Here is a 19,250-nt window from a genome sequence, read left to right as displayed (position 1 = left end):
TTGATAAAGTGGTGGTGCGCTGCCTTCTTGAACTGCTGCAATCCAAGTGATGTAGGTACACCCACAGTTCTGTTAGGCAGGGAATTACAGGATTTTGTAATTAGCATAATTTAAGGAAATAATTTTAAAGAACTTTAGTTATTCTTTATGCTTTCAAAAAATATTGTACAATTTAACACTATCGAGAAAACATTTAGCATTTCTGTTGTGTACTGAGCAAATGATTCCTTGTGTCAGATCTTGTATTCAATATTAGGACTAGCAGAGCACTAAATGCATTAATGCTAATGCATCATTTCATAAATAGATACCCTTTAATATACTTAAGTAAGAATTCACACATTTTCCAGTCATCCATATATTGCTGCCTGAATGGTCTTGAGAGTTGTACAAGTCTTGCTATAGACAGACAGAGGCTGTTTCGTTAGCACCGTTCGCAACTCCTGGGATACTGAAGCAGTCTGTGTCCATACGCAAAAAGAGCTGAACAGTATTCAGGCTTGGCCTTATAAGTGGCAAGTAACATTCACGCCAGGGAATGACCAGCTCCAACAAGAGAGAATCTAACCACCTCTGCATCACAATCAATGGCATTACAATCGCTGAACCCCCCCCAATATCAACAATCCTGTGGGTTACCATTGACCAGAAACTGAACTGATCTAGCCATATAAATACTGTGACTAAAAGATCAGGTCAGAGACTGGGAATTCTGAGATGAGTAATTCAACTCCTGACCACCCCCCATGCCTAAAAACTGTCCATCATCTACAAGATGCAAGCCAAGAGTGTGATGGAATATTCTCCACTTGTCTGGATGATTGCGGCTCCAAAAACACTCCTGAACTCGACATCATCCAAAAGAAGGAAGTCTGCTTCATTAGCACTTTCTCAACCAACATTCACTCCCTCCACCATCAAAGCACAGTGGCAGCAGTGTGTACTATATACAAGATGCACTGCAGCAAATCACCAATACTCCTTCTAGACCTGCAACCTCTACCACCTGGAAGAACAAAGGCAGCAGACTCATGGGAACACCACCACCTGCAAGTTCCCCTCCATCCTGACTTAGATGTATTGCGCCATACCTTCAGTGTTGTTGGATCAAAATCCTGTAATTCCCTGCCTAACAGAACTGTGGGTGTACCTACATCGCTTGGACTGCAGCAGTTCAAGAAGGTAGCGCACCACCATTTTCTCAAGGGCAATTAGAGATGGGCAAATGTTGGCCTTGCCAGCGGAGCCCACACCCCATGGAAGAATAAATAAAATTGATATTAAAGGTGTTATACCAACCAAATTGTTGTCGCTGTTCATGTGACAACACAAGTAAGAAATGAATCGTGGCTATGTTGTGAATTATGTATAATTCTGCTGCAGCTATTCCAAAATATTACAGGACAAAGTTGTTTTTGCCGACTGGCAAGGTTACATTCTCTCATATAGTTAAGAGTATGCTCCCTCACAGGCTGCTTTCCCAGATTTATTCATTTCCTGCACTATTCCCTTCCATGAATCCAAGTAATCTATTATCAATGCACTTCTTGGCCAGCTGTTAAAAGACATGCCAAATCTATTTAGCTTACCCACTAGCAAAATAACTGGCTCTCAATTATCACTTTCCTCGCACAATGTAAACAAGATCAGAACTTCAGCTGAGCTGTGTATTAAACGTTTATCATACCACTCCATGGTATCATGTTTTTAGATTTCAACATTGTACTCAATTCAAATTCCCATTTTTACTCAATGCCATTTTTATTTTTGCATAATAAAATCTTTACTTTTTGAAATTTGTGCCATTATTCTTTTGGTTAAAGCTTGGAACATTGACAGGTCTAGAGAGGTTTTTTTTAAAGTTTTAATCTCATACGACTTTAGCAGGGAAGTTAACCACTAATACTATTCTGATAATTATTAAGCTTAGCCTCTCTAATCAGATTTCCACTCCTGCCACACCTCTTAAAAGGCCCTTGTCAAAGTCACAGATTACATCCAATGTGACTGTGATCAAGCTGCACTATCCCTTTTCATTTTTAACAAACTGTCTGCAGTCTTCAACATGGTTGACCACACCAACCTCCTCAAATGCTTCTCCCTCCATTGTCCAGCTTATTGGGACTGTCCTTGCCTGGTCCCATTCCTATTATCTAGTCATAGCCAAAGAATTTCCTGCAATGGCTCTCCTTCTCACTCCTGCATTGTTACCTCCCAAGTCTCCAGGGATCTATCGTTGACCCTCTCCTGCTGGTCATCTACATGCTGCCCTCAATGGCATTATCCAAAAAATGATGTTGGGCTCTGCATGTACATGATCTCAGTACCATCTCTCTTGACCTCTGATATCAGGCTTCTTGTTCAACATCTAGCTCTGGATGAGTAGAAATGTTTTCTAATTTAATGTTGAGAAGGCATTGCCTTCAGCCCTGTTTAAAACCCTGTTCCTTAGCCACTGATTCAAACTCCCACCCTGGAAACTGTCGTGAACTGACCTGGACTGCTCATAACCGGTGTCTGTTTGCAACCTGTGCCTTATTTGATCCTCAACTTGCCTTCTGACTCCATATCCTCTGATTATTAAGAACTACTTACATTTCTGTGAGGCCAGCTGTCAACGCTCTGCTTGAGTCTATCTCACACCTTTCCATCTCTGCAAACTCCTCTGGCCTTACAATCCTCAGAGAACACCATTTTCCTCCAATTCTGGTGTGCTGTGCACCCTGACTTCCTTCGCCTCACTTCTAGTGCCTGGCTTTACCTGTCTAAGTTCCAACAACTGGCATTCCCACCCTAATCCTCCTTGCCTCTTTGGCCTCCTGTAAGAAACTCCTTAAAATCTCTCTCTTTGACAAAGCTTCTGGTCATCTGTCTTAAAAATTTTTTTTCTTTGGCACAGTTTCAATTTTCTTTTAGCTAATTACACTCCTGTAAAGCACCTTGGGATGTTTTACCCCATTAAAGGTGCTATATAAATGCAAGCTGGTGTTAATGTTAATTGTTTATTTATACTAAAATTTCATGCTACAAAAATCTATTTTAAATAAAACATTGAATACTTTGGGAGTGAAACTACTTCAGTGTGGCCGCAGATTGGGTGGTAGCTTTCCATTGACGATATACAGCCATTTTGGTTTTATTAGTCTATGAGGCAGCCAATTTACACACAGCAAGGTCCCATCAACAAGTTACTACCTACTCTCTTTTTGGAGCTGTTCATTAAAGTTTACTTCCAGCTGACTTCAACATGGCTCTTGCTGATTATCTCAATTATAAGGTATGCGCCAGAAGCATGCAGAGGGGGAGACTGTGACATCAGTCAGTATATTAATACTGAGTTGGAGCCCTGCTTCACAATACCTGAACTAGGAGCTGCAAGTGTCAGATTAAGTGACAGTCCTTTCTCATCAAACATCTGATCCTCTTCTCTTCCTTCATTGTCAGGCAACAGTGGGGTGAAGGAAGAGGGTGGTAAGTGGAAAGTAAGTAGTGCATGGCCACACCATCTGCAGCTTACCCTTCATTTCAGATTGTGGGAGGAGGGTGAAATTTGATATGAGGTGCTCAAGGCATAAACATATCGTCTGATGGTTTCAGTTACACTGGGTACAATAGGCTCAACAGACTGCCACGCTAATAATTTGGAGCACCGTTTCCTCCAAAGAGCTCAGGTAATGCAACCTTGCCTGACTCCGTCTGTTTCTGACTGCTTCTTCCTGTTATGCACCTTGTCCTGCAAAGAAGAGGGAAGTGTTTGTGGTAATGTGAGTGATGTGCCTGTCATAACTGAAGGCATGTGGAGGTTCAAAACGTGGTGTGAGGCTTGCTGTAATAGTGAATGCATCAAGGTAAGATAGAGCAAATGAATATTAGGCATGAATCTTAATTGCCACAGATTGCTGATGGATGAGTGATGGGGGAGGTGGGCAGGCGGGGAAGTGGTGCTTGAGCAATACATGAGGTCGGTGGTGGGGTGAGTAGAAGTTGGCATTCACTGACCTTGACCATGCTTTTTAAAACTTTTTTTCTTTCATGGGATGTGGGTGTTGCTGACAAGGCCAGCATTTTTGCTCATCCCTCAATACCCTTGAACTGAGTGGCCTGCTAGGCCATTTCAGAGGGCAGTTAAGAGTCAACCATTTTGCTGTGGATCTGGAGTTACATGTACGTCAATGCTAGATTTGTTATCACCATTACTTAGACTAACATTATATTACAGATTTAGCTTAATTGACTTTAAATTCCACCAGCTGCTCTGGTCTCCTTTCATATGAGGTCACTGAACTTTTTGCAGCACTGCAGCCAGGTCCTTGGATCCAAACACCGTGTACTGAACTCAGCAGTGGCTTTCTGTTCCTATTCCCTTTGAAGTCTATGTCTGGACAGCCACTTAAGGAAACATGATATCTGTCCACCTTTTCACCTCCTGGACTAAAGCCTCCAGCACTTCATCAGAGCCCCTGAGAGAACCTCTCTCTGACCTGCTGCATCGTTCCTCTTTCTTCCTTGTGAGAAACACTTTTACAAATAGTTCCAAATTTTTCTGTAGCCAGAATGCACTGCTTCTTTAAGAGGTGCAGGCTGCTTTTATGAGCAGGCTCTTAATTCAAAACAAAAACAAAAACAGAATTACCTGGAAAAACTCAGCAGATCTGGCAGCATCGGCGGAGAAGAAAAGAGTTGACGTTTCGAGTCCTCATGACCCTGTGACAGAACTTGAGTTCGAGTCCAAGAAAGAGTTGAAATATCAGCTTATATTTCAACTTTTCTTGGACTCGAACTCAAGATCTGTCGAAGGGTCATGCGGACTCGAAACGTCAACTCTTTTCTTCTCCGCCGATGCTGCCAGACCTGCTGAGTTTTTCCAGGTAATTCTGTTTTTGTTTTGGATTTCCAGCATCCGCAGTTTTTTTGTTTTTATTTTTGTTTTTATTTAGGCTCTTAATTCATGCTGGCCTCATGAACCTGGGTCCTCTTCCGTGCATGCAGCCAGGAAGCAGTGCATTTAGGGCTGGTCTGCATGCTGCAATGATGTGGCTGAGCAGACAGCACCAAGTTCGTGTGCTGAGAACATGACCTCAAATGGGCATTGTGTAACTGCCCATCGCAATCCCCGCTCCCACAAATGGGCCATATCTAATTTTTTTAGTCCATATACTATGTTGAATTAGGTTGGATGCTACAAATGACATCAGGCCCACTACACTTGGGAGACTTGAAAAATCACCCAATTTTTTTTTCCCTGAAGCTAAGTAGCACTTCTGCTGATAAAGATTGAATGGACCTTTGGCTGAGGAGATAGTTGAATTTTCATTGACCAGGGAACTATATGCTTTGCTGAGATTGGGAGAAAATTAGAGGTGATAAAAAGTGCGACTTCAGTTGAAAGAAAACATATTTACATCAGAAAGAATTAATCACTGTTTGATATATAACTCAATTAGTTTTAAGCAACTTTCAAAGCAACACAGATCTCAGCTGCTTGAAAAATGGTTTTAGATAGAAGAGATTAAACAGAACTCACATTCCTTTCAACCTCGATAAGTCTGTCTTTAACTTTTAATAGTTCACGAGTTACTTCTTGGTTCTCTCGCTCCCATTTACTTGTAGTCTGGATTTCTTCACCAGGCCTACCTTGTGAGTTCTGCACATTTTTTTCTTCTTCTTGTCTCTGTTTGAGAGCTTCATAGTTTTTCTTCACCTATAACCATGGAGGTTAACAAATACATTGTACAGATTTTCAAAGTAATAAAGTAATATTTTATATAGTTGGCTAGGAACATTAAAATAGTCTTTAAAAAAATCAACATTTATCATTAATTCCTGTTTCTTCTTTGGTTTGTGGGCTTTGCTCTGAAAATTTGGGGCTAAAACTCTGAATTTTCCTGTTAATTTCTTAGAACAGATTGAGTTTAGAAAAGCATGTGTATCATATCCATGTCAAAAACACACGCAGTGTGTGCAGTCCATGCCATGCTGATGTCGTGTGTGCAATGAATGCACATCACTGGATCTGATTTTAGCCAGGATAGAAACAGATCTTCTTTAAGTACTGCTTTGTGAGGGACCGTATTCTTCATACGAGCAAATGTCAGTCTTTCACTCAGAGAACCCTGAAAACTTACAAAGTCATCAAAGGCTGGCTCAGGTACACACCAAGGCATTCATTACTACAGCAAAGCTGCTAATATGCCCCATTGCAATAATATTCAGCCATCATGATGCCAGGAAAGTAACCACAACAATGAACACTGGTGTTCAATTTGACTTTTAAGAAAAAGTCCTAGGTGTTCTGATGGTGATGCATCACTGCAATTTTGCCTGCCAAAAATTGCAGGACTAACTAGTTTTGCCCATCTTCTTGATAATAAATAGACAAAAACAAATTATTTGCTTTTATAATGAACAGAGTTTTCCCTTTTTGTATAAAAATACTTAATGTCAATACAGACAGTTGACCACAACTTTGGTAAAGAGAAGTTTGTAAATTGGGTAGCAGTATGTTTTTTCTTTATTCTGTACTGGAGTAGGGCCTTTCAATAAAGTAGAACATTTCACTTGTGTAGGAGTCTCTTATTGTGCCAAAATTGAGAAAAGGTTTTAAAACTATTTCTAACTTGGAGCAACCAGCATGCCTTGATCAAACACTGCCGAATTCTCTTCATACCGTGTTAGGTCAAGTGCTTTACATCATTGTGCTCCAAACTTGAAATCTTGGAGTTCCATCATCAGTTTTTGTAGTACTTGAGTATATTCTGGAGTTTGGAAGTTAAACAAATGAGGAGGAAGATTATCAAATTATGGTCTTCAACACTGCGTTGAGGTTATTCAGGGCACATGGAACTCTGAAAATCCTTCTTTACTGGGCGGCTCAATGGGAAAGATTCGCTGGGGTTCCAGCACCCACATCCACCCACACCACGAAAAAGTTAGAGTCATTTATGACACAGAAGTAGTCCGTGGAAGGCCTTCCCCTGCTCCGACAGGGTTGCCCACAGCCATCGAAAGCTTGGAGGGCGTTAATTAGCTCAGGACGGGACTTCAGAACATAGAAGCATAGGCCATTCAATAAGATCACCTCTCATTCTTTGAAACTCTCGAGAATACAGGCCCAGTTTCCTCAATCTCTCCCCATAGGATAATTCTGCAATCCCAGGGATTAGTCTGGTGAACCTCCATTGCACTTCCTCTATGGTAAGTATATCCTTCCTCAGATAAGGCGACCAAAACTGCACATAATACTTCAGGTGCAGCCTCACCAAGGCTCTATAAAAAATGCAGCAAGACACTTTTACTCCCACGCTCAAGTCCCCCTACAATGAAGGCCAATATACCATTTGCCTTCCTAATTTCTTGCTGCACTTGTATGCTAGGTTTTAGTGACTCAGGAACTAGGACACCCTGGACTCTTTACACATCAGCACTTCCCAACCTTACAATGTTTAAGAAATACTCTGACTTTCTCGTTTTCCTACTAAAGTGGATAACTTCACTATAATTCAAATTATAATCCATCTGCCATGTTCTTGCCCAATCACTTAATCTATCCAAATCCCCTTGAAGTCTCCTTGCATCCTCCTCATAACTTACATTCCCACCTAGTTTTTGGCCATCAGCAAATTTGGAAAAACCATATTTGGTCCTCTTTCTCCCACTGCCATCTTGGGAGGAAGTCCCGCCTTTGAGGTCAGCTGACCAAGAAAATGGCTGACATCTGTCTAGTCCCAGCAGCACCACCAGGAATGGTGGCCACTGTTGAGATTGCATCCCAAGAGGGATCTTCGCTGGAGCCAGATGGGAAAGTAGGTGCTTCTGACTTGTCTTTCTTCTTCCTTAACCAAGGTTCCCCCCCAAACTGTGGTTGACAGGGCCCTCAACCGTGTCCGACCTATCTCCTGTGCCTCTGCCCTCACACCTTCCCTTCCAGAACCATGATAGGGTCCCCTTTGTCCTCATTTTTCACTCCACCAGCCTCCGCATTCAAAGGGTCATCCTCCATCATTTCTGTCAACTCCAGCATGATGCCACCACCAAACACATCTTCCCCTCACCCCTCTTGTTAGCATTCCGTAGGGGCCATTCCATCCGGGACACCCTGGTTCACTCCTTCATCACCCCCTCATCCCCTTTCCACAGCACCTTCCCATGCAATTGCAATAGGTGCAACACCTGCCCCTTTACCTCCTCCCTGCTCACCATCCAAGGTCCCAAACACTCCTTTCAGGTGAAGCAGCGCTCCACTTGCACCTCCTTCAATTTGGTCTACTGCATTCACTGTTCCCAATGTGGTCTCCTCTACATTGAGGAGGCCAAATGCAGATGGGTGACTGCTTTGCGGAACACCTCCAGTCTGTCCATAAGCATGACCCAGACCTTCCTGTTGTTTGCCACTTCAACACACCGTCCTGCTCTCATGCCCACGTCTGTCCTTAGCCTGCTGCAATGTTCCAGTGAAGCCCAAAGCAAACTGGAGGAACAGCACCTCAGCTTCCAATTAAGCACTTTACAGCCTTCTGGACTTAACACTGCGTTCAACAACTTCAGACCATGAATTCTCTCTTCCATTCTCAACCCTTTTTTAATTCCCTTTTTTCTACATTCATTTTTATTTTTTATCCATTTATTTTTATTCATTTATCCATGGTTTTATCCCTTTATCCCCCCTTCTATCCCATTTTCTATCCTTTTTTCCCCCATCACCACCATCCCCAAAAGGGCCATCTGTTACTTCTTCATGTTTTTTCCCCCCAGAGTGCTGGCCCTTGTTCTGGTATTATCACATTCTTCTTTCTTACCTTTGCCACTATCAGCACCTATTTTAGCCCTTTCTACTACCATTAACACTCCCTTTGTCCTTTAGTTCACGACATCTTTGTCAATCTCTCCTTTGTCCCCACCTATCATTAGCCTTCTATCCAGCTTCACCTGCTCCACCCCCCTTAAACAGTCTGAATTTCATCACATTCCACTTCTCTTCAGCTCTGAAGAAGGGTCATACAGACTCAAAACGTTAACTCCCTTTCTCTCTCCACAGATGCTGCTAGACCTGCTGAGTTTTTCCAGCATTTTCTGTTTTTGTTCCAGATTTCCAGCATCCGCAGTATTTTGCTTTTATATATTTATGAGAAAGTGGGGGGTGTGTTTCTGGTGGGGCCTAGTGAGGGCACCCTTAAGTGCCCAAAGCGCAGTGGGCTACCTGACATCTCCCCCACCACAAGCAAAATTGCACTGGGGCAGGGGGAGGGGCAGTAGGGTCTGGGAACAGCAGCTATGGAATTCTGCCCAATTTTACACTCCTGTCCATTTGCCAACTTGCCTCCGGGAAAGTGTAAAATTCTGCTCTATAAGCTGCTTTGCCCATTTCATTTGGTGCCTTCTCTCTATGGCCTGCTTCATTCTCAATTCTTTCTAAAAAGAAACATATGCATACTGGAATGGAGTGAGTGGAGGGAAAATAATGGTAGAGGCATACAGAAACTTCACATTCCAAGAGATCAACAAGACAATATTAGTAAATGTGCTGCTACTCTGCCCCTGCAGAACATTCAGAGTAATGCTTATTCCAGATGATTACAATAACATCTACCTTAGTCATTGGCCTCAATAGTAATGCAAACACAGAAGTGAGGGTGACAAATACACAAGATGGAGGGACAAATTGGATTGATTGATCAGATTTCAATAGAGATGCATTATCATTTTATACTTTAACTTCGCTTCACCACTGCACAAGTGGCGTGATGGAGACCCATGATTTTACCTTGACTATTTAAAGGTCTATACGGTGGAAGTGGTTTAGAGTTCTGTACATTGTGTTACGCGGAAATTGCGAGACAGAATCAGGAAAGGAAAATGCTGTTCCCAGATTTGCTGAGCTGTTCTGGATGTAATGTCGGTTGCAATAAACGCAAAGAAAAAGGTGCTCTTCCTTAGCAGTGGAAAAAAACACCTGCTATCAAGACAAAGGTGTTGCTGGTAACAGCCAAGGGGTGAGTAGCAGGAGAGTGTGGATCCAATGACCCAACCAGGTTAGGAAAAGTGAGAAAGTTACACACTCACCTAAATCCTGTAGTGCACAGACCCCCATCCCCACTTCACTTTGTCTTCTCAATCGTATTCCATTCTATTCACTCCTCAGACACACTTTCAGAACCCCATCAATGTAGTTTAATGCACTTTCTCACCTTCATCCACCACTGTCACTAACCCCAATCCTTATGTATACCACCTCAGTCAGCTCCCCCAATCCTCAGCACACATTCTCAAGGGCATGCCAGTGAAATTTGTAATGCATCTGCCTGATAGTCACCCTCACCAAATGTACTGCATCCATCGGTTGTCCACATCTTTAGTGGCATAAATGCCGAGCACAAGCCTCAAACATTGCCCAGGTCCTACTGCATGTGGACATGGACTGCTTCACTATCTGACAAATTGTGAATGTAACCAAGGACTTGTGCGCTGCTGGCCCAGGCAAGGGGTGGTGGTGATAGGGCAGATGAAAGCGCAAACACCCCTCTAATCATTTCCACACAGCACCTATTGACTACCTCTCAACCAGTATCTGACATGCTGACTCCTCTCCCACTCGCCCAGTCTGCACCAACATAGGTAGAGCAGTCTTTGATGAGTCCTCACATTTCCAATGTCTAGAAATCATTGGCTGCAAGCACCTCAGAAGTCAGAGCATGGAATAGGCTAAGCCTGCTACTACCTCTGCTAAAGCCATAAGGATACCACATTGTTTTAGGGAAAGCAAAAAAAAAACCTTGATTTTGATTCAAAAACCTTGAATTGATTAAGATCAATTGGTGACTGAGCAATGTGTAGATGGTTGGTTATAGGACTGCTTATATAAGTGATAGTGATATTCAAGTGCTAGTTACTTTGGTCCTGCGTGAGTGACTAACTGCAGCTTCAAGTTATTTTGGCTGTGACTGACTGGTGTGGTGCTGGGTGTAGCAGTTTCCTCTTCCTTTCCATTGGGATCCCCATCAGGTGAGGATTGCTGAGCAGATTATTCTTTCTGCACCACTAATCCTCACAGCTGCGCTATGTCATGCAGAATGCGGCACATTGCAATTATACTCGAGACCCTTGTCGGTGAGTAGAGATTCCCTTAGTATCTAACAATCTATCAATTTGAATATACTCAATGACTCAGCATCAAAAGTTATGTGAGGTAGAGAATTCCAAAGATTCACAAGCCTACGGGTGAAGAAATTTCTCCTGATCAACTCTAAATGGCCGACCCCTTATTCTGAAAGTGTGACGCCTCATTCTAGGGGAAGCATCCTCCCAGCATCCACCTGGTCAAGCCACTTAAGAATTTTATAAGGTTCAATGAGATCAGCTCTCATTCACCGCCAGAACTGTCCAGACAGCTGAAGCACAGTGTGAATAGGCCAATGGCTTGCTTGATGACAAATCTGCTTATCATATGACTTGTAGCCTTCCAGGTGTTCATTGGTCGGGCTTGTTAGAGGCATCATTGACCAGGTGTGAATGGCATATCCTTTGTTGTTTAGCAGCAACCCTCAAGGCTAGTTTCAGGTCCAAACACGTCAAGGATGTTGGACTATCACAGAATGAAAACATCATGGTAGCTCCCAGGGAACACAGACCAGCATGAACTTTTCCATGCAATTGCACATCAGCTGAACGCTGATGGGATTAGATCCCTAGTGGTTGATAAATTTACCTTGTAGATCTAAGAGGGATGCTTGGATCGCCCTGTACATATAGTTGATGGCACCATGTACCTCGTGGAAACCAGCCAGAGAAGTGAATCAGTGAATCTCAGTGCAGATTCACTCAAGTTGGCATTGCAAGCAACTTTTACATGCCTCTTAGCTGTGATAGCTTGTCTATTTGTTGATTACCTTTTGCATTTATGTGCATTGCTATGTCTGAGTTGATGCTCTTGAAGGAACCAGAAGTAAAGAAAGTGATTTGGGGGAGGTAGCCGGGGTGGGGTAGAGAAATGGCTTTCACAGCCAATGGCAATGTGTGGTCAACCAGGTCCAGCGGGCAGTAGCTACTCTTGCAGGAGGCTGCAGATGTCTGAAACCATTTGACGTGACTATCTCAGTCTTAGGAAGCAATGCTCTAGCTGTAGACCCTGTTTGGTGAATGGTGCCTCCTGTGACCTCAACCGCTCTGTTGCTTCCTTCTCTGCCGGTCATAAGCAGCTACTTCCACAGTATGCCCTTGTTATTTGTGCTGCTGATTCTTTCTTGTCCAAAGTCCAATACAAAGCTGATATGGCGACACTTATCATTCGAACATATGAATTAGGAGGAGTAGGCCACTCAGCCCATTGAATGGCACAGCAGGTTCAAGAAGATCATGGCTGATCTGATTATAACCTCAACCTCACATTCCTACCAACAACCTTTCACCTCCTTGTTAATCAAGAATCTATCTATCCCTGTCTTAGAAGACTCTGCTTCCTTTTGAGGAACTGAGTTCCAAAGACTCGCGACCCTCAGAGAAAAATTTCCCCTCATCTGTCTTAAATGAACAACCCCTTATTTTTAGCAGTGATCCCTAGTTCTAGATTCTCCCACAAGAGGAAACATCCTCTCTACATCCACCCTGTTGAGGCCTCTCAGGATGTTAAAGGTTTCAATCAAGTTGCCTCATACTCTTGTAAACTCCAGTGGACACGAGCCTAACCTGTCCAACCTTTCCTCACAAGACAACCACCCCCACCCAACCATTCCTGGTATTAGTCTAGTAAACCTTCTCTGAACTGCCTCTAATGCATTTACATCTTTCTTTAAATACGGAGACCAGTATTGTACACAATACTCCAGATATGGTCTTCGTAGTGCCCTGTATAACTGAAGCATAACATCCCTACTTCTGTAATCAATTTCCTTTACAATAAATTATAACATTGTTAGTTTTCCAAATTACATGCTGTACCTGCATACTAGCTTTTTGTGATTCAAGGGGAGGTGATGGCATAGTGGTGTTGTCACTGAACTGGTAATCCAGAGACCCAGGGTAATGTTCTGGGGGCATGGGTTCAAATCCCACCACGGCAGGTTCATTAAAAATCTGGAATTAAAAACGTCTGATGATGACCACGATACCATTGCTGATTGTCGTAAAAACCCATCAGGTTCACTGATGTCCTTTAGGGAAGGAAACCTGCCTTCCTTATCTGTTGGCCTACGGCAATGTGGTTAGCTCTCAAATGCCCTCTAAACAAGGACAAGGATGGGCAATAAACACCCACACCCCATGAACGAATGAGAAAGGAAAAGCATTAGGACCCCAGATCCCTCTGAATCTCAGAACTCTGCAATCTCTCACCATTTAGATCATTTCTTTTTATTCTTACTGCTAAAATGCATAATTTCATATGTGCCCACATTATACTCCATTTGCTAGATTTTTGCCCACTCACTTAACCTATCTATGTCACTTCGTATCCTCCTTACGTCCTCTTCGCAATTTACTTTCCTACCCAGCTCCGTCGTCAGCAAATTTAGCAACCATTCCTCAGGTCCCTTCATCCAAGTCACTTGTATAAATTGTAAAAGGTTGAGGCCCCAGCACTGGTCCCTGTGGCACACCACTCGTCACATCCTGCCAATCACAAGACGACTCATTATTGCCAACTCTCTCCTTCCTGTTAGCTAACCAATCTTCTATCCATGCCAATTTGTTACTCCCTACACCATTAGCTTTTATTTTCTGCAATAACCTTTGATGTGGCACTTTATCAAATGGCTTCTAGAAATCTAAGTACAGTTTATCCTTTTTCCACTGCACAAGCGACTCCAATAAATTGGTTAATGTGATTTCCCTTTCACGAACCATATTGACTTTGCCTGATTGTCTTGAATTTTTCTAAGTGCCTTGCTATAACATCTTTAATAATAGCTTCTAACATTTTCCCCATGACAGATGTTAGGCTAACTAGCCTGAAGTTTCCTACTTTCTGTCCTCCTCCCTTTTTGAATAACGGAGTTACATTTGGTATTTTCCAATCTAATGGAACCTTCCACGAACCTAGGGAATTTTGGAAAGTTCAAACCAGTGCATCAGCTATTTCACTAGCCACTTCTTTCAAGACCTTAGGATGAAGTCCATCTGGCCCTGGGGATATGTCAGCCCACAGTATCAACAATTTGCTCAGAACTACTTCCCCAGTGATTATAATTTTCCCAAGTTGCTCCCTCCCTTCCATTTCCTGACTTACAGTTATTTACAGGATGTTACTTGTGTCATCTATAGTGAAGGCCGAAGCAAAATACCGGTTTAATTCTGCCACCATCTCCCTACTTTCCATTATCAATTCCCCAGATACACTTTCTTTTGATCAACATTCACTTTGTTAACTCTTTCCTTATTTAAATATCTATAGAAACTCTTACTATCCGTCCTTTTGTTACTGGCTAGCTTTCTCTCAAAAGCTAATTTTTCCCTCTTGCTGTTTTTTATATTCTTTCCAATCTTCTGACCTGCCACCCGTCTTTGTGTAACTATATACTTTTTCTTTAAGTTTGATACTTTCTTTAACAGTTTTTTGTTAACGACAGATGATAGGCCCTCCCCTTGGAATTTTTCTCTCATTGGAATGTATCTATTCTGTGTATTCTGAAATATCCCTTTAAATGTCTGCCACTTAATCTCTACTGACATATCCCTTAATCTCATTTGCCAGTTCACTTTAGTTAGCTCTGCTTTCATGCCCTCCTAATTGCCCTTATTTAAGTTGAAAATACTAGTCTTGGACACACTTGTTTCTCCCTCAAAATGAATGTAAAATTCAATCATATTATGATTGCCCTTATCTGGGCAGTGGCAAGGGAGTGGGAGTTGCCTTTACTATGAGGTTATGAACTAATCCCATCTTGTTGCTCAATACCAGGTATAATATAGCCTGCTCTCTGGTTGGCTCCAGAAGATGTTCTAAAAAACTACACTGAAAACATTCTATGAATTCATCTACGCTACCTTTGCCCATCTGATTTTTCCAGTCTATATGCAGATTAAAATCCCCCATGATTATTGCTGTACCTTTCTGACAATCTCCCCTTCTTTTATACTCTGTCCTACCGTGTAGTTACAATTAGGGGGCCTATACACCACTCCCACAAATGACTTCCTGCCTCTATCATTTCTCATCTCAATCCAAACCGCCTCTACATCCTGATTTCTTGAACTTAGGCCAGCCATCTCTAATGTGCTTATACCATCATTAATTAATAGTCACCCCTCCACCTTTCCTAACTTCCTGTCCTTCCTAAATGTCACTTATCGTTCAATATTCAGGTCCCAATCTATGTCATTCTGTAGCCATGTCCCTGTAATGGCTATCAGATCATACTTATTTATTTCTATTTGCATTATCACTTCATCTGTTTTGTTTCAAATGCTACTTGCGTTTAGACACAGAGCCTTTAACTTTGTCCTTTTATTATTTTTGTAGAGTCCAGCCTTATCTGATTTACTCTTAGATTTGTACTCTCTGTCCTTTCCTGTCACAGTCTATTTATCATTTCCCATATTAAAACCTTTCTCTCATGCCTTGTCAATACTCGTTTGGTTTACCACATCTTCCCAAATTGGATCACTCGTCGCACCACCACCTAATCAGTTTAAAACCCTCTCTATTTCCCCAGTTATGTAGCTTGCGAGGACACCATCCCTGGCATGGTTCAGGTGTAGACCATCCCAATGGGACAGATCCCACTTTCCCTAATACTGGTGCCAATGCCCAAGAACCAGAACCCACTTCTCCCAAATAATCTTATTTGTGCTATGTCAATTTACAGGTGGCTCAGGTAATAATCCAAAAATTACCATGTTTGAGGTTCTGCTTCCTAATTTGGTGCCTAACTCCTTATACTGACTATGCAGAGCCTCCTTCCTCATCCTGCCTATGTCGTTGGTACCTCCTCCCACTGCAAGTTCCTCTCCAGCCCTGAGCTAATGTCCCGAACCCTGGCACCAGGCAGACAACTTAGCCTTGTGGACTCTCACTCTTACTAGAGATAAGTGTCAATCCCCCTCACTATACTGTTCCCTACTACCATTACATTCCTTTGTGCTCCCCCACTTGAATGGCTTCTTATACCAGAGTGTCTTGGTCAGTCAGCCCATCCACCCTGCAGCCCCCACTCTCATCCAAACAAGCTGAAAGAAGCTCAAACATGTTGGACAATTGCAGAGGCTGGCATTCTTTCCCTCTGTGTCCCCTTACCCGCCTCAGCTACAGGCACACCCTCCTGTCCCTAGCCACCTTCCAAATCAGGAGGTCCTATCCTAATGGGAGTAACTGCCTCCTGGTACAAAGCTTCCAGGTAAATATCCTCCTCCGTGATGTGTGCTAGTGTCCACAGCTTTGCCTCCAGCTCAATGACTGAGTCAAAGCTCCTCAAGCCGTAGACACTTTTTGCAGACGTGTTTGCCCTGGATAACACTGCTATCCAGGAGCTCCCACATGCTGCAGCCATGACACATTACTTGGCCTGCCATACTTAATTACTTTATTCAATTATTTATTTTCTTTTATATATTTATTAATCTCATTACAAATTCCTGTACTATTTTAAACCTTAGGAATAGAACAGACCTTGCCCACTTACCAGATGCTTCTCAAACAGCTAGCCTCTTCCCTGTAGCAGAGCAAGAACCAGTTCCAACAGGGTGAAAGAGTTAGAAAAAGCCAAGGAGCACCTCCCTACCCATCTCACCAAACTCCCTCAGCTCACCAAACTCCCACACTCCATTGGGTTCATACTGAGAAAGTCTGGATTTATATGTTCTAAATAAAGGGGCCAGCTGAGTCTCTGGGTCCTCTTTTCACCCTCCTTTCTAGGTGATGGTTTCAGCCTCCGGGTCCTCTTTTCACACACTTTCCTGGTGTTCGCTCTGTGTGAATGCCTCTGAACCGTAAGTTTTGAACAACAAGCAGTTTCATCAAATATTTTCCCAGAGGGAACTGAGAAAGCAACTACGAGTATTGAACCTTTATTCAGATTGGGTCTCATGTCCTTTTCCACCCTAATCAAGCGCTGCTCAATCTCCCCTCAGCTTGACTGATTTTTCTAAACCTCTGGAAACCCTTGCAACGGTCATCAATTCCAAAGTGGTCTCAAAATTGCTTGATAGGAGGCTAATTTAAATATTAATGGTATACCTGCCACTACAGATAAGGAAAACTCAGCCACCCTGATATAAGCTGCTGTAAAAGCAGAAATTGGAGTATGTGCAGTGCGTTTGGGTCACATTTTGTGAATTTAATAATTTGACACCCCCAGCTCCATTCCTGCCTGTCACAGGATAGAGAGGTCTAATAATTAGTTATAGTTTTATTTCCAAAAAAAGGCCAGATAATTCAGCAGGAATAATATATTTGAAAATCTGGGTCTCCTCCCATCTAAAGGGATCTGCTACAACATATGTACTTTGTCGATGTGTTGAGCAAATGGAAATGTTGTACTTGTACACAGGAGCTGATGAATGAGGAAAGACGTTGATCATCTAACAAAGTTATATCTTCCTCATTCTACTGAAGCTACCCAATACATTCTTTGATTAACCAATTTAAAATATGCTTGGGGTTGGTTTTCATTGCATCGGTTGAACAGGAACAGGATATTATTGCGCCTTTTAAGGACCATCTGGTTAAGGCACTATATAGAGCCAGAAAAATGATTTGACTAGCTTTTAACTAATTTTAGAGCAGGGTTCTTAAAAAAGCATTGGAACCCACATAAGCATAATGCAAGGGGTTTAATGCCTGGTTAAGATGGCCACCAAGGATATCTGAACATTGCCTGAGTAAATATGTCTTTGGACATATATCAATATGCTACTCATGCATGGGAATAACAATGTTGAAATGGTAAAATCTGGCTCACTGCATAGATATTTAAACTTAAAATGCAGATGTATTCTTAAACTCACCGTCTGTATATATGCTTTCAAGAACATTGTTTCTGCCGGAGCTTCTCCAGAATGAACAGTATTTGTTCAAATTTAATCACAGGATGCATTATTGATAAGTTATGTAGCATGCAAATTTGTAAACATAATATAAATTACTCTTTTATTCTTTCTTGGGATACAGGTATCGTGACCAAGGCACACAATTACTGCCATCCTCAATTGCCCTATAAAAGATAGTGGTGAAGGTACTCCCACAGAGCTGTTAGGGAGTTCAAGAATTTTGACCCAGAAACGTTGAAGCAACAGTGGCCCAAGTCAGGATGGTGTACCTGGAGGGGGAGTTAGGAAGTGGTAGTGTTCCCCGTGCGTAAGAACATATTTAGTTCATGTTTGTGAAACTAATACATAGGACTATTTTTGTGATCAATATTGTGAAAACAGCTTTAGTTCTTTTTAAAGAAACTTGAAAAGAATTTTACTTTGTTGAGGCCTTACTTACCGTCTTTAATTCCTGACGTAGTTGCTGGTTCAAATTGGTTGATTCTTCTAATCGTGCTTCGAGACTGGCAATTTTCTCCTCTTTAATTTCAAGAGATTTTTTTAGTGTACTTTCAAGTTTGGACTCCAAAAGCTTATACCTGCTGAAAGTTGAACATTGACATAGAAAAGGAGTTAATTAGAAGTTTTCTAAACTTTGTTTTGGAACAATTTACTCACAAACTGATGCAAAGATGCAGTAAATGCAAAACAGAGAGGGTATTAAAGCTGAGCTCTTAGGACAAATGTTTTTTCCAAGACCTGGGAGTTCATGTGCATAAATCTTTGAAGGTGGCAGGACATATTGAGCGAGTTGTTAACAAAACATATGGGATTTGGGGCTTCACAAATAGAGATATTGAGTACAAAAGCCGGGACGTTATGCTGAACTTATATAAAGCTCTGGTTAGGCCAAAACTAGAGTATTGCATTCAGCTTTAATTACCACACTTTAGGAAGAATGTGAGAGTCCTTGAGAGGGTACAGAGGAGGTTTACCAGAGTGTTTCTAGGGATGAGGGATTTTATCTACAAGGTTCGGTTGGAGAAGCTTGCCTTCTTCTCCTTGGGGCAAAGATTGAGAGGAGATCTGATCGATGTCTAAAAGATTACAGCAGAGTTAGATAAGGTAGACGAAGAAAAGTTGTTTCTATTAGCTGATGGTTCAAGGATTAGAGGACACAGATTTAAGATTCTGGGCAAGAAATGAAAAGGGGGTGTGAGGAAGAACTTATAAATGCAGTGAGTGGTAATGACCTGGAACTTGCTGCCTATGAGGGTGATGGAAGCAAAGACAATGAA

At 42.2% G+C, this 19,250-nt stretch overlaps 1 protein-coding gene across 7 annotated transcripts in view; it reads right to left on the bottom strand.

Annotated features, from left to right (window-relative positions):
• Positions 1-19,250, bottom strand: part of LOC121292611 (girdin-like) — a 334,505-nt gene that overhangs the window by 114,021 nt on the left and 201,234 nt on the right. For 6 of the 7 annotated variants that reach the window (XM_041214804.1, XM_041214830.1, XM_041214822.1 and 3 more), the window contains exons 17-18: positions 18,413-18,554; positions 5,525-5,701 (exon numbers count right to left, since the gene is read on the bottom strand). In XM_041214804.1, the coding sequence (XP_041070738.1) occupies positions 5,525-5,701; positions 18,413-18,554 (319 nt within the window). The remainder of the gene's footprint in view (positions 1-5,524; positions 5,702-18,412; positions 18,555-19,250) is intronic. The other variant, XM_041214813.1, reaches the window with a different exon arrangement.

The sequence above is a fragment of the Carcharodon carcharias genome, chromosome 2, assembly GCF_017639515.1.
Source record: "Carcharodon carcharias isolate sCarCar2 chromosome 2, sCarCar2.pri, whole genome shotgun sequence".
Taxonomy (NCBI): Eukaryota; Metazoa; Chordata; class Chondrichthyes; order Lamniformes; family Lamnidae; genus Carcharodon; species Carcharodon carcharias.
The sequence above is the reverse complement of the archived record's forward strand: the minus strand, read 5'-3'. Positions and strand labels throughout refer to the sequence as shown.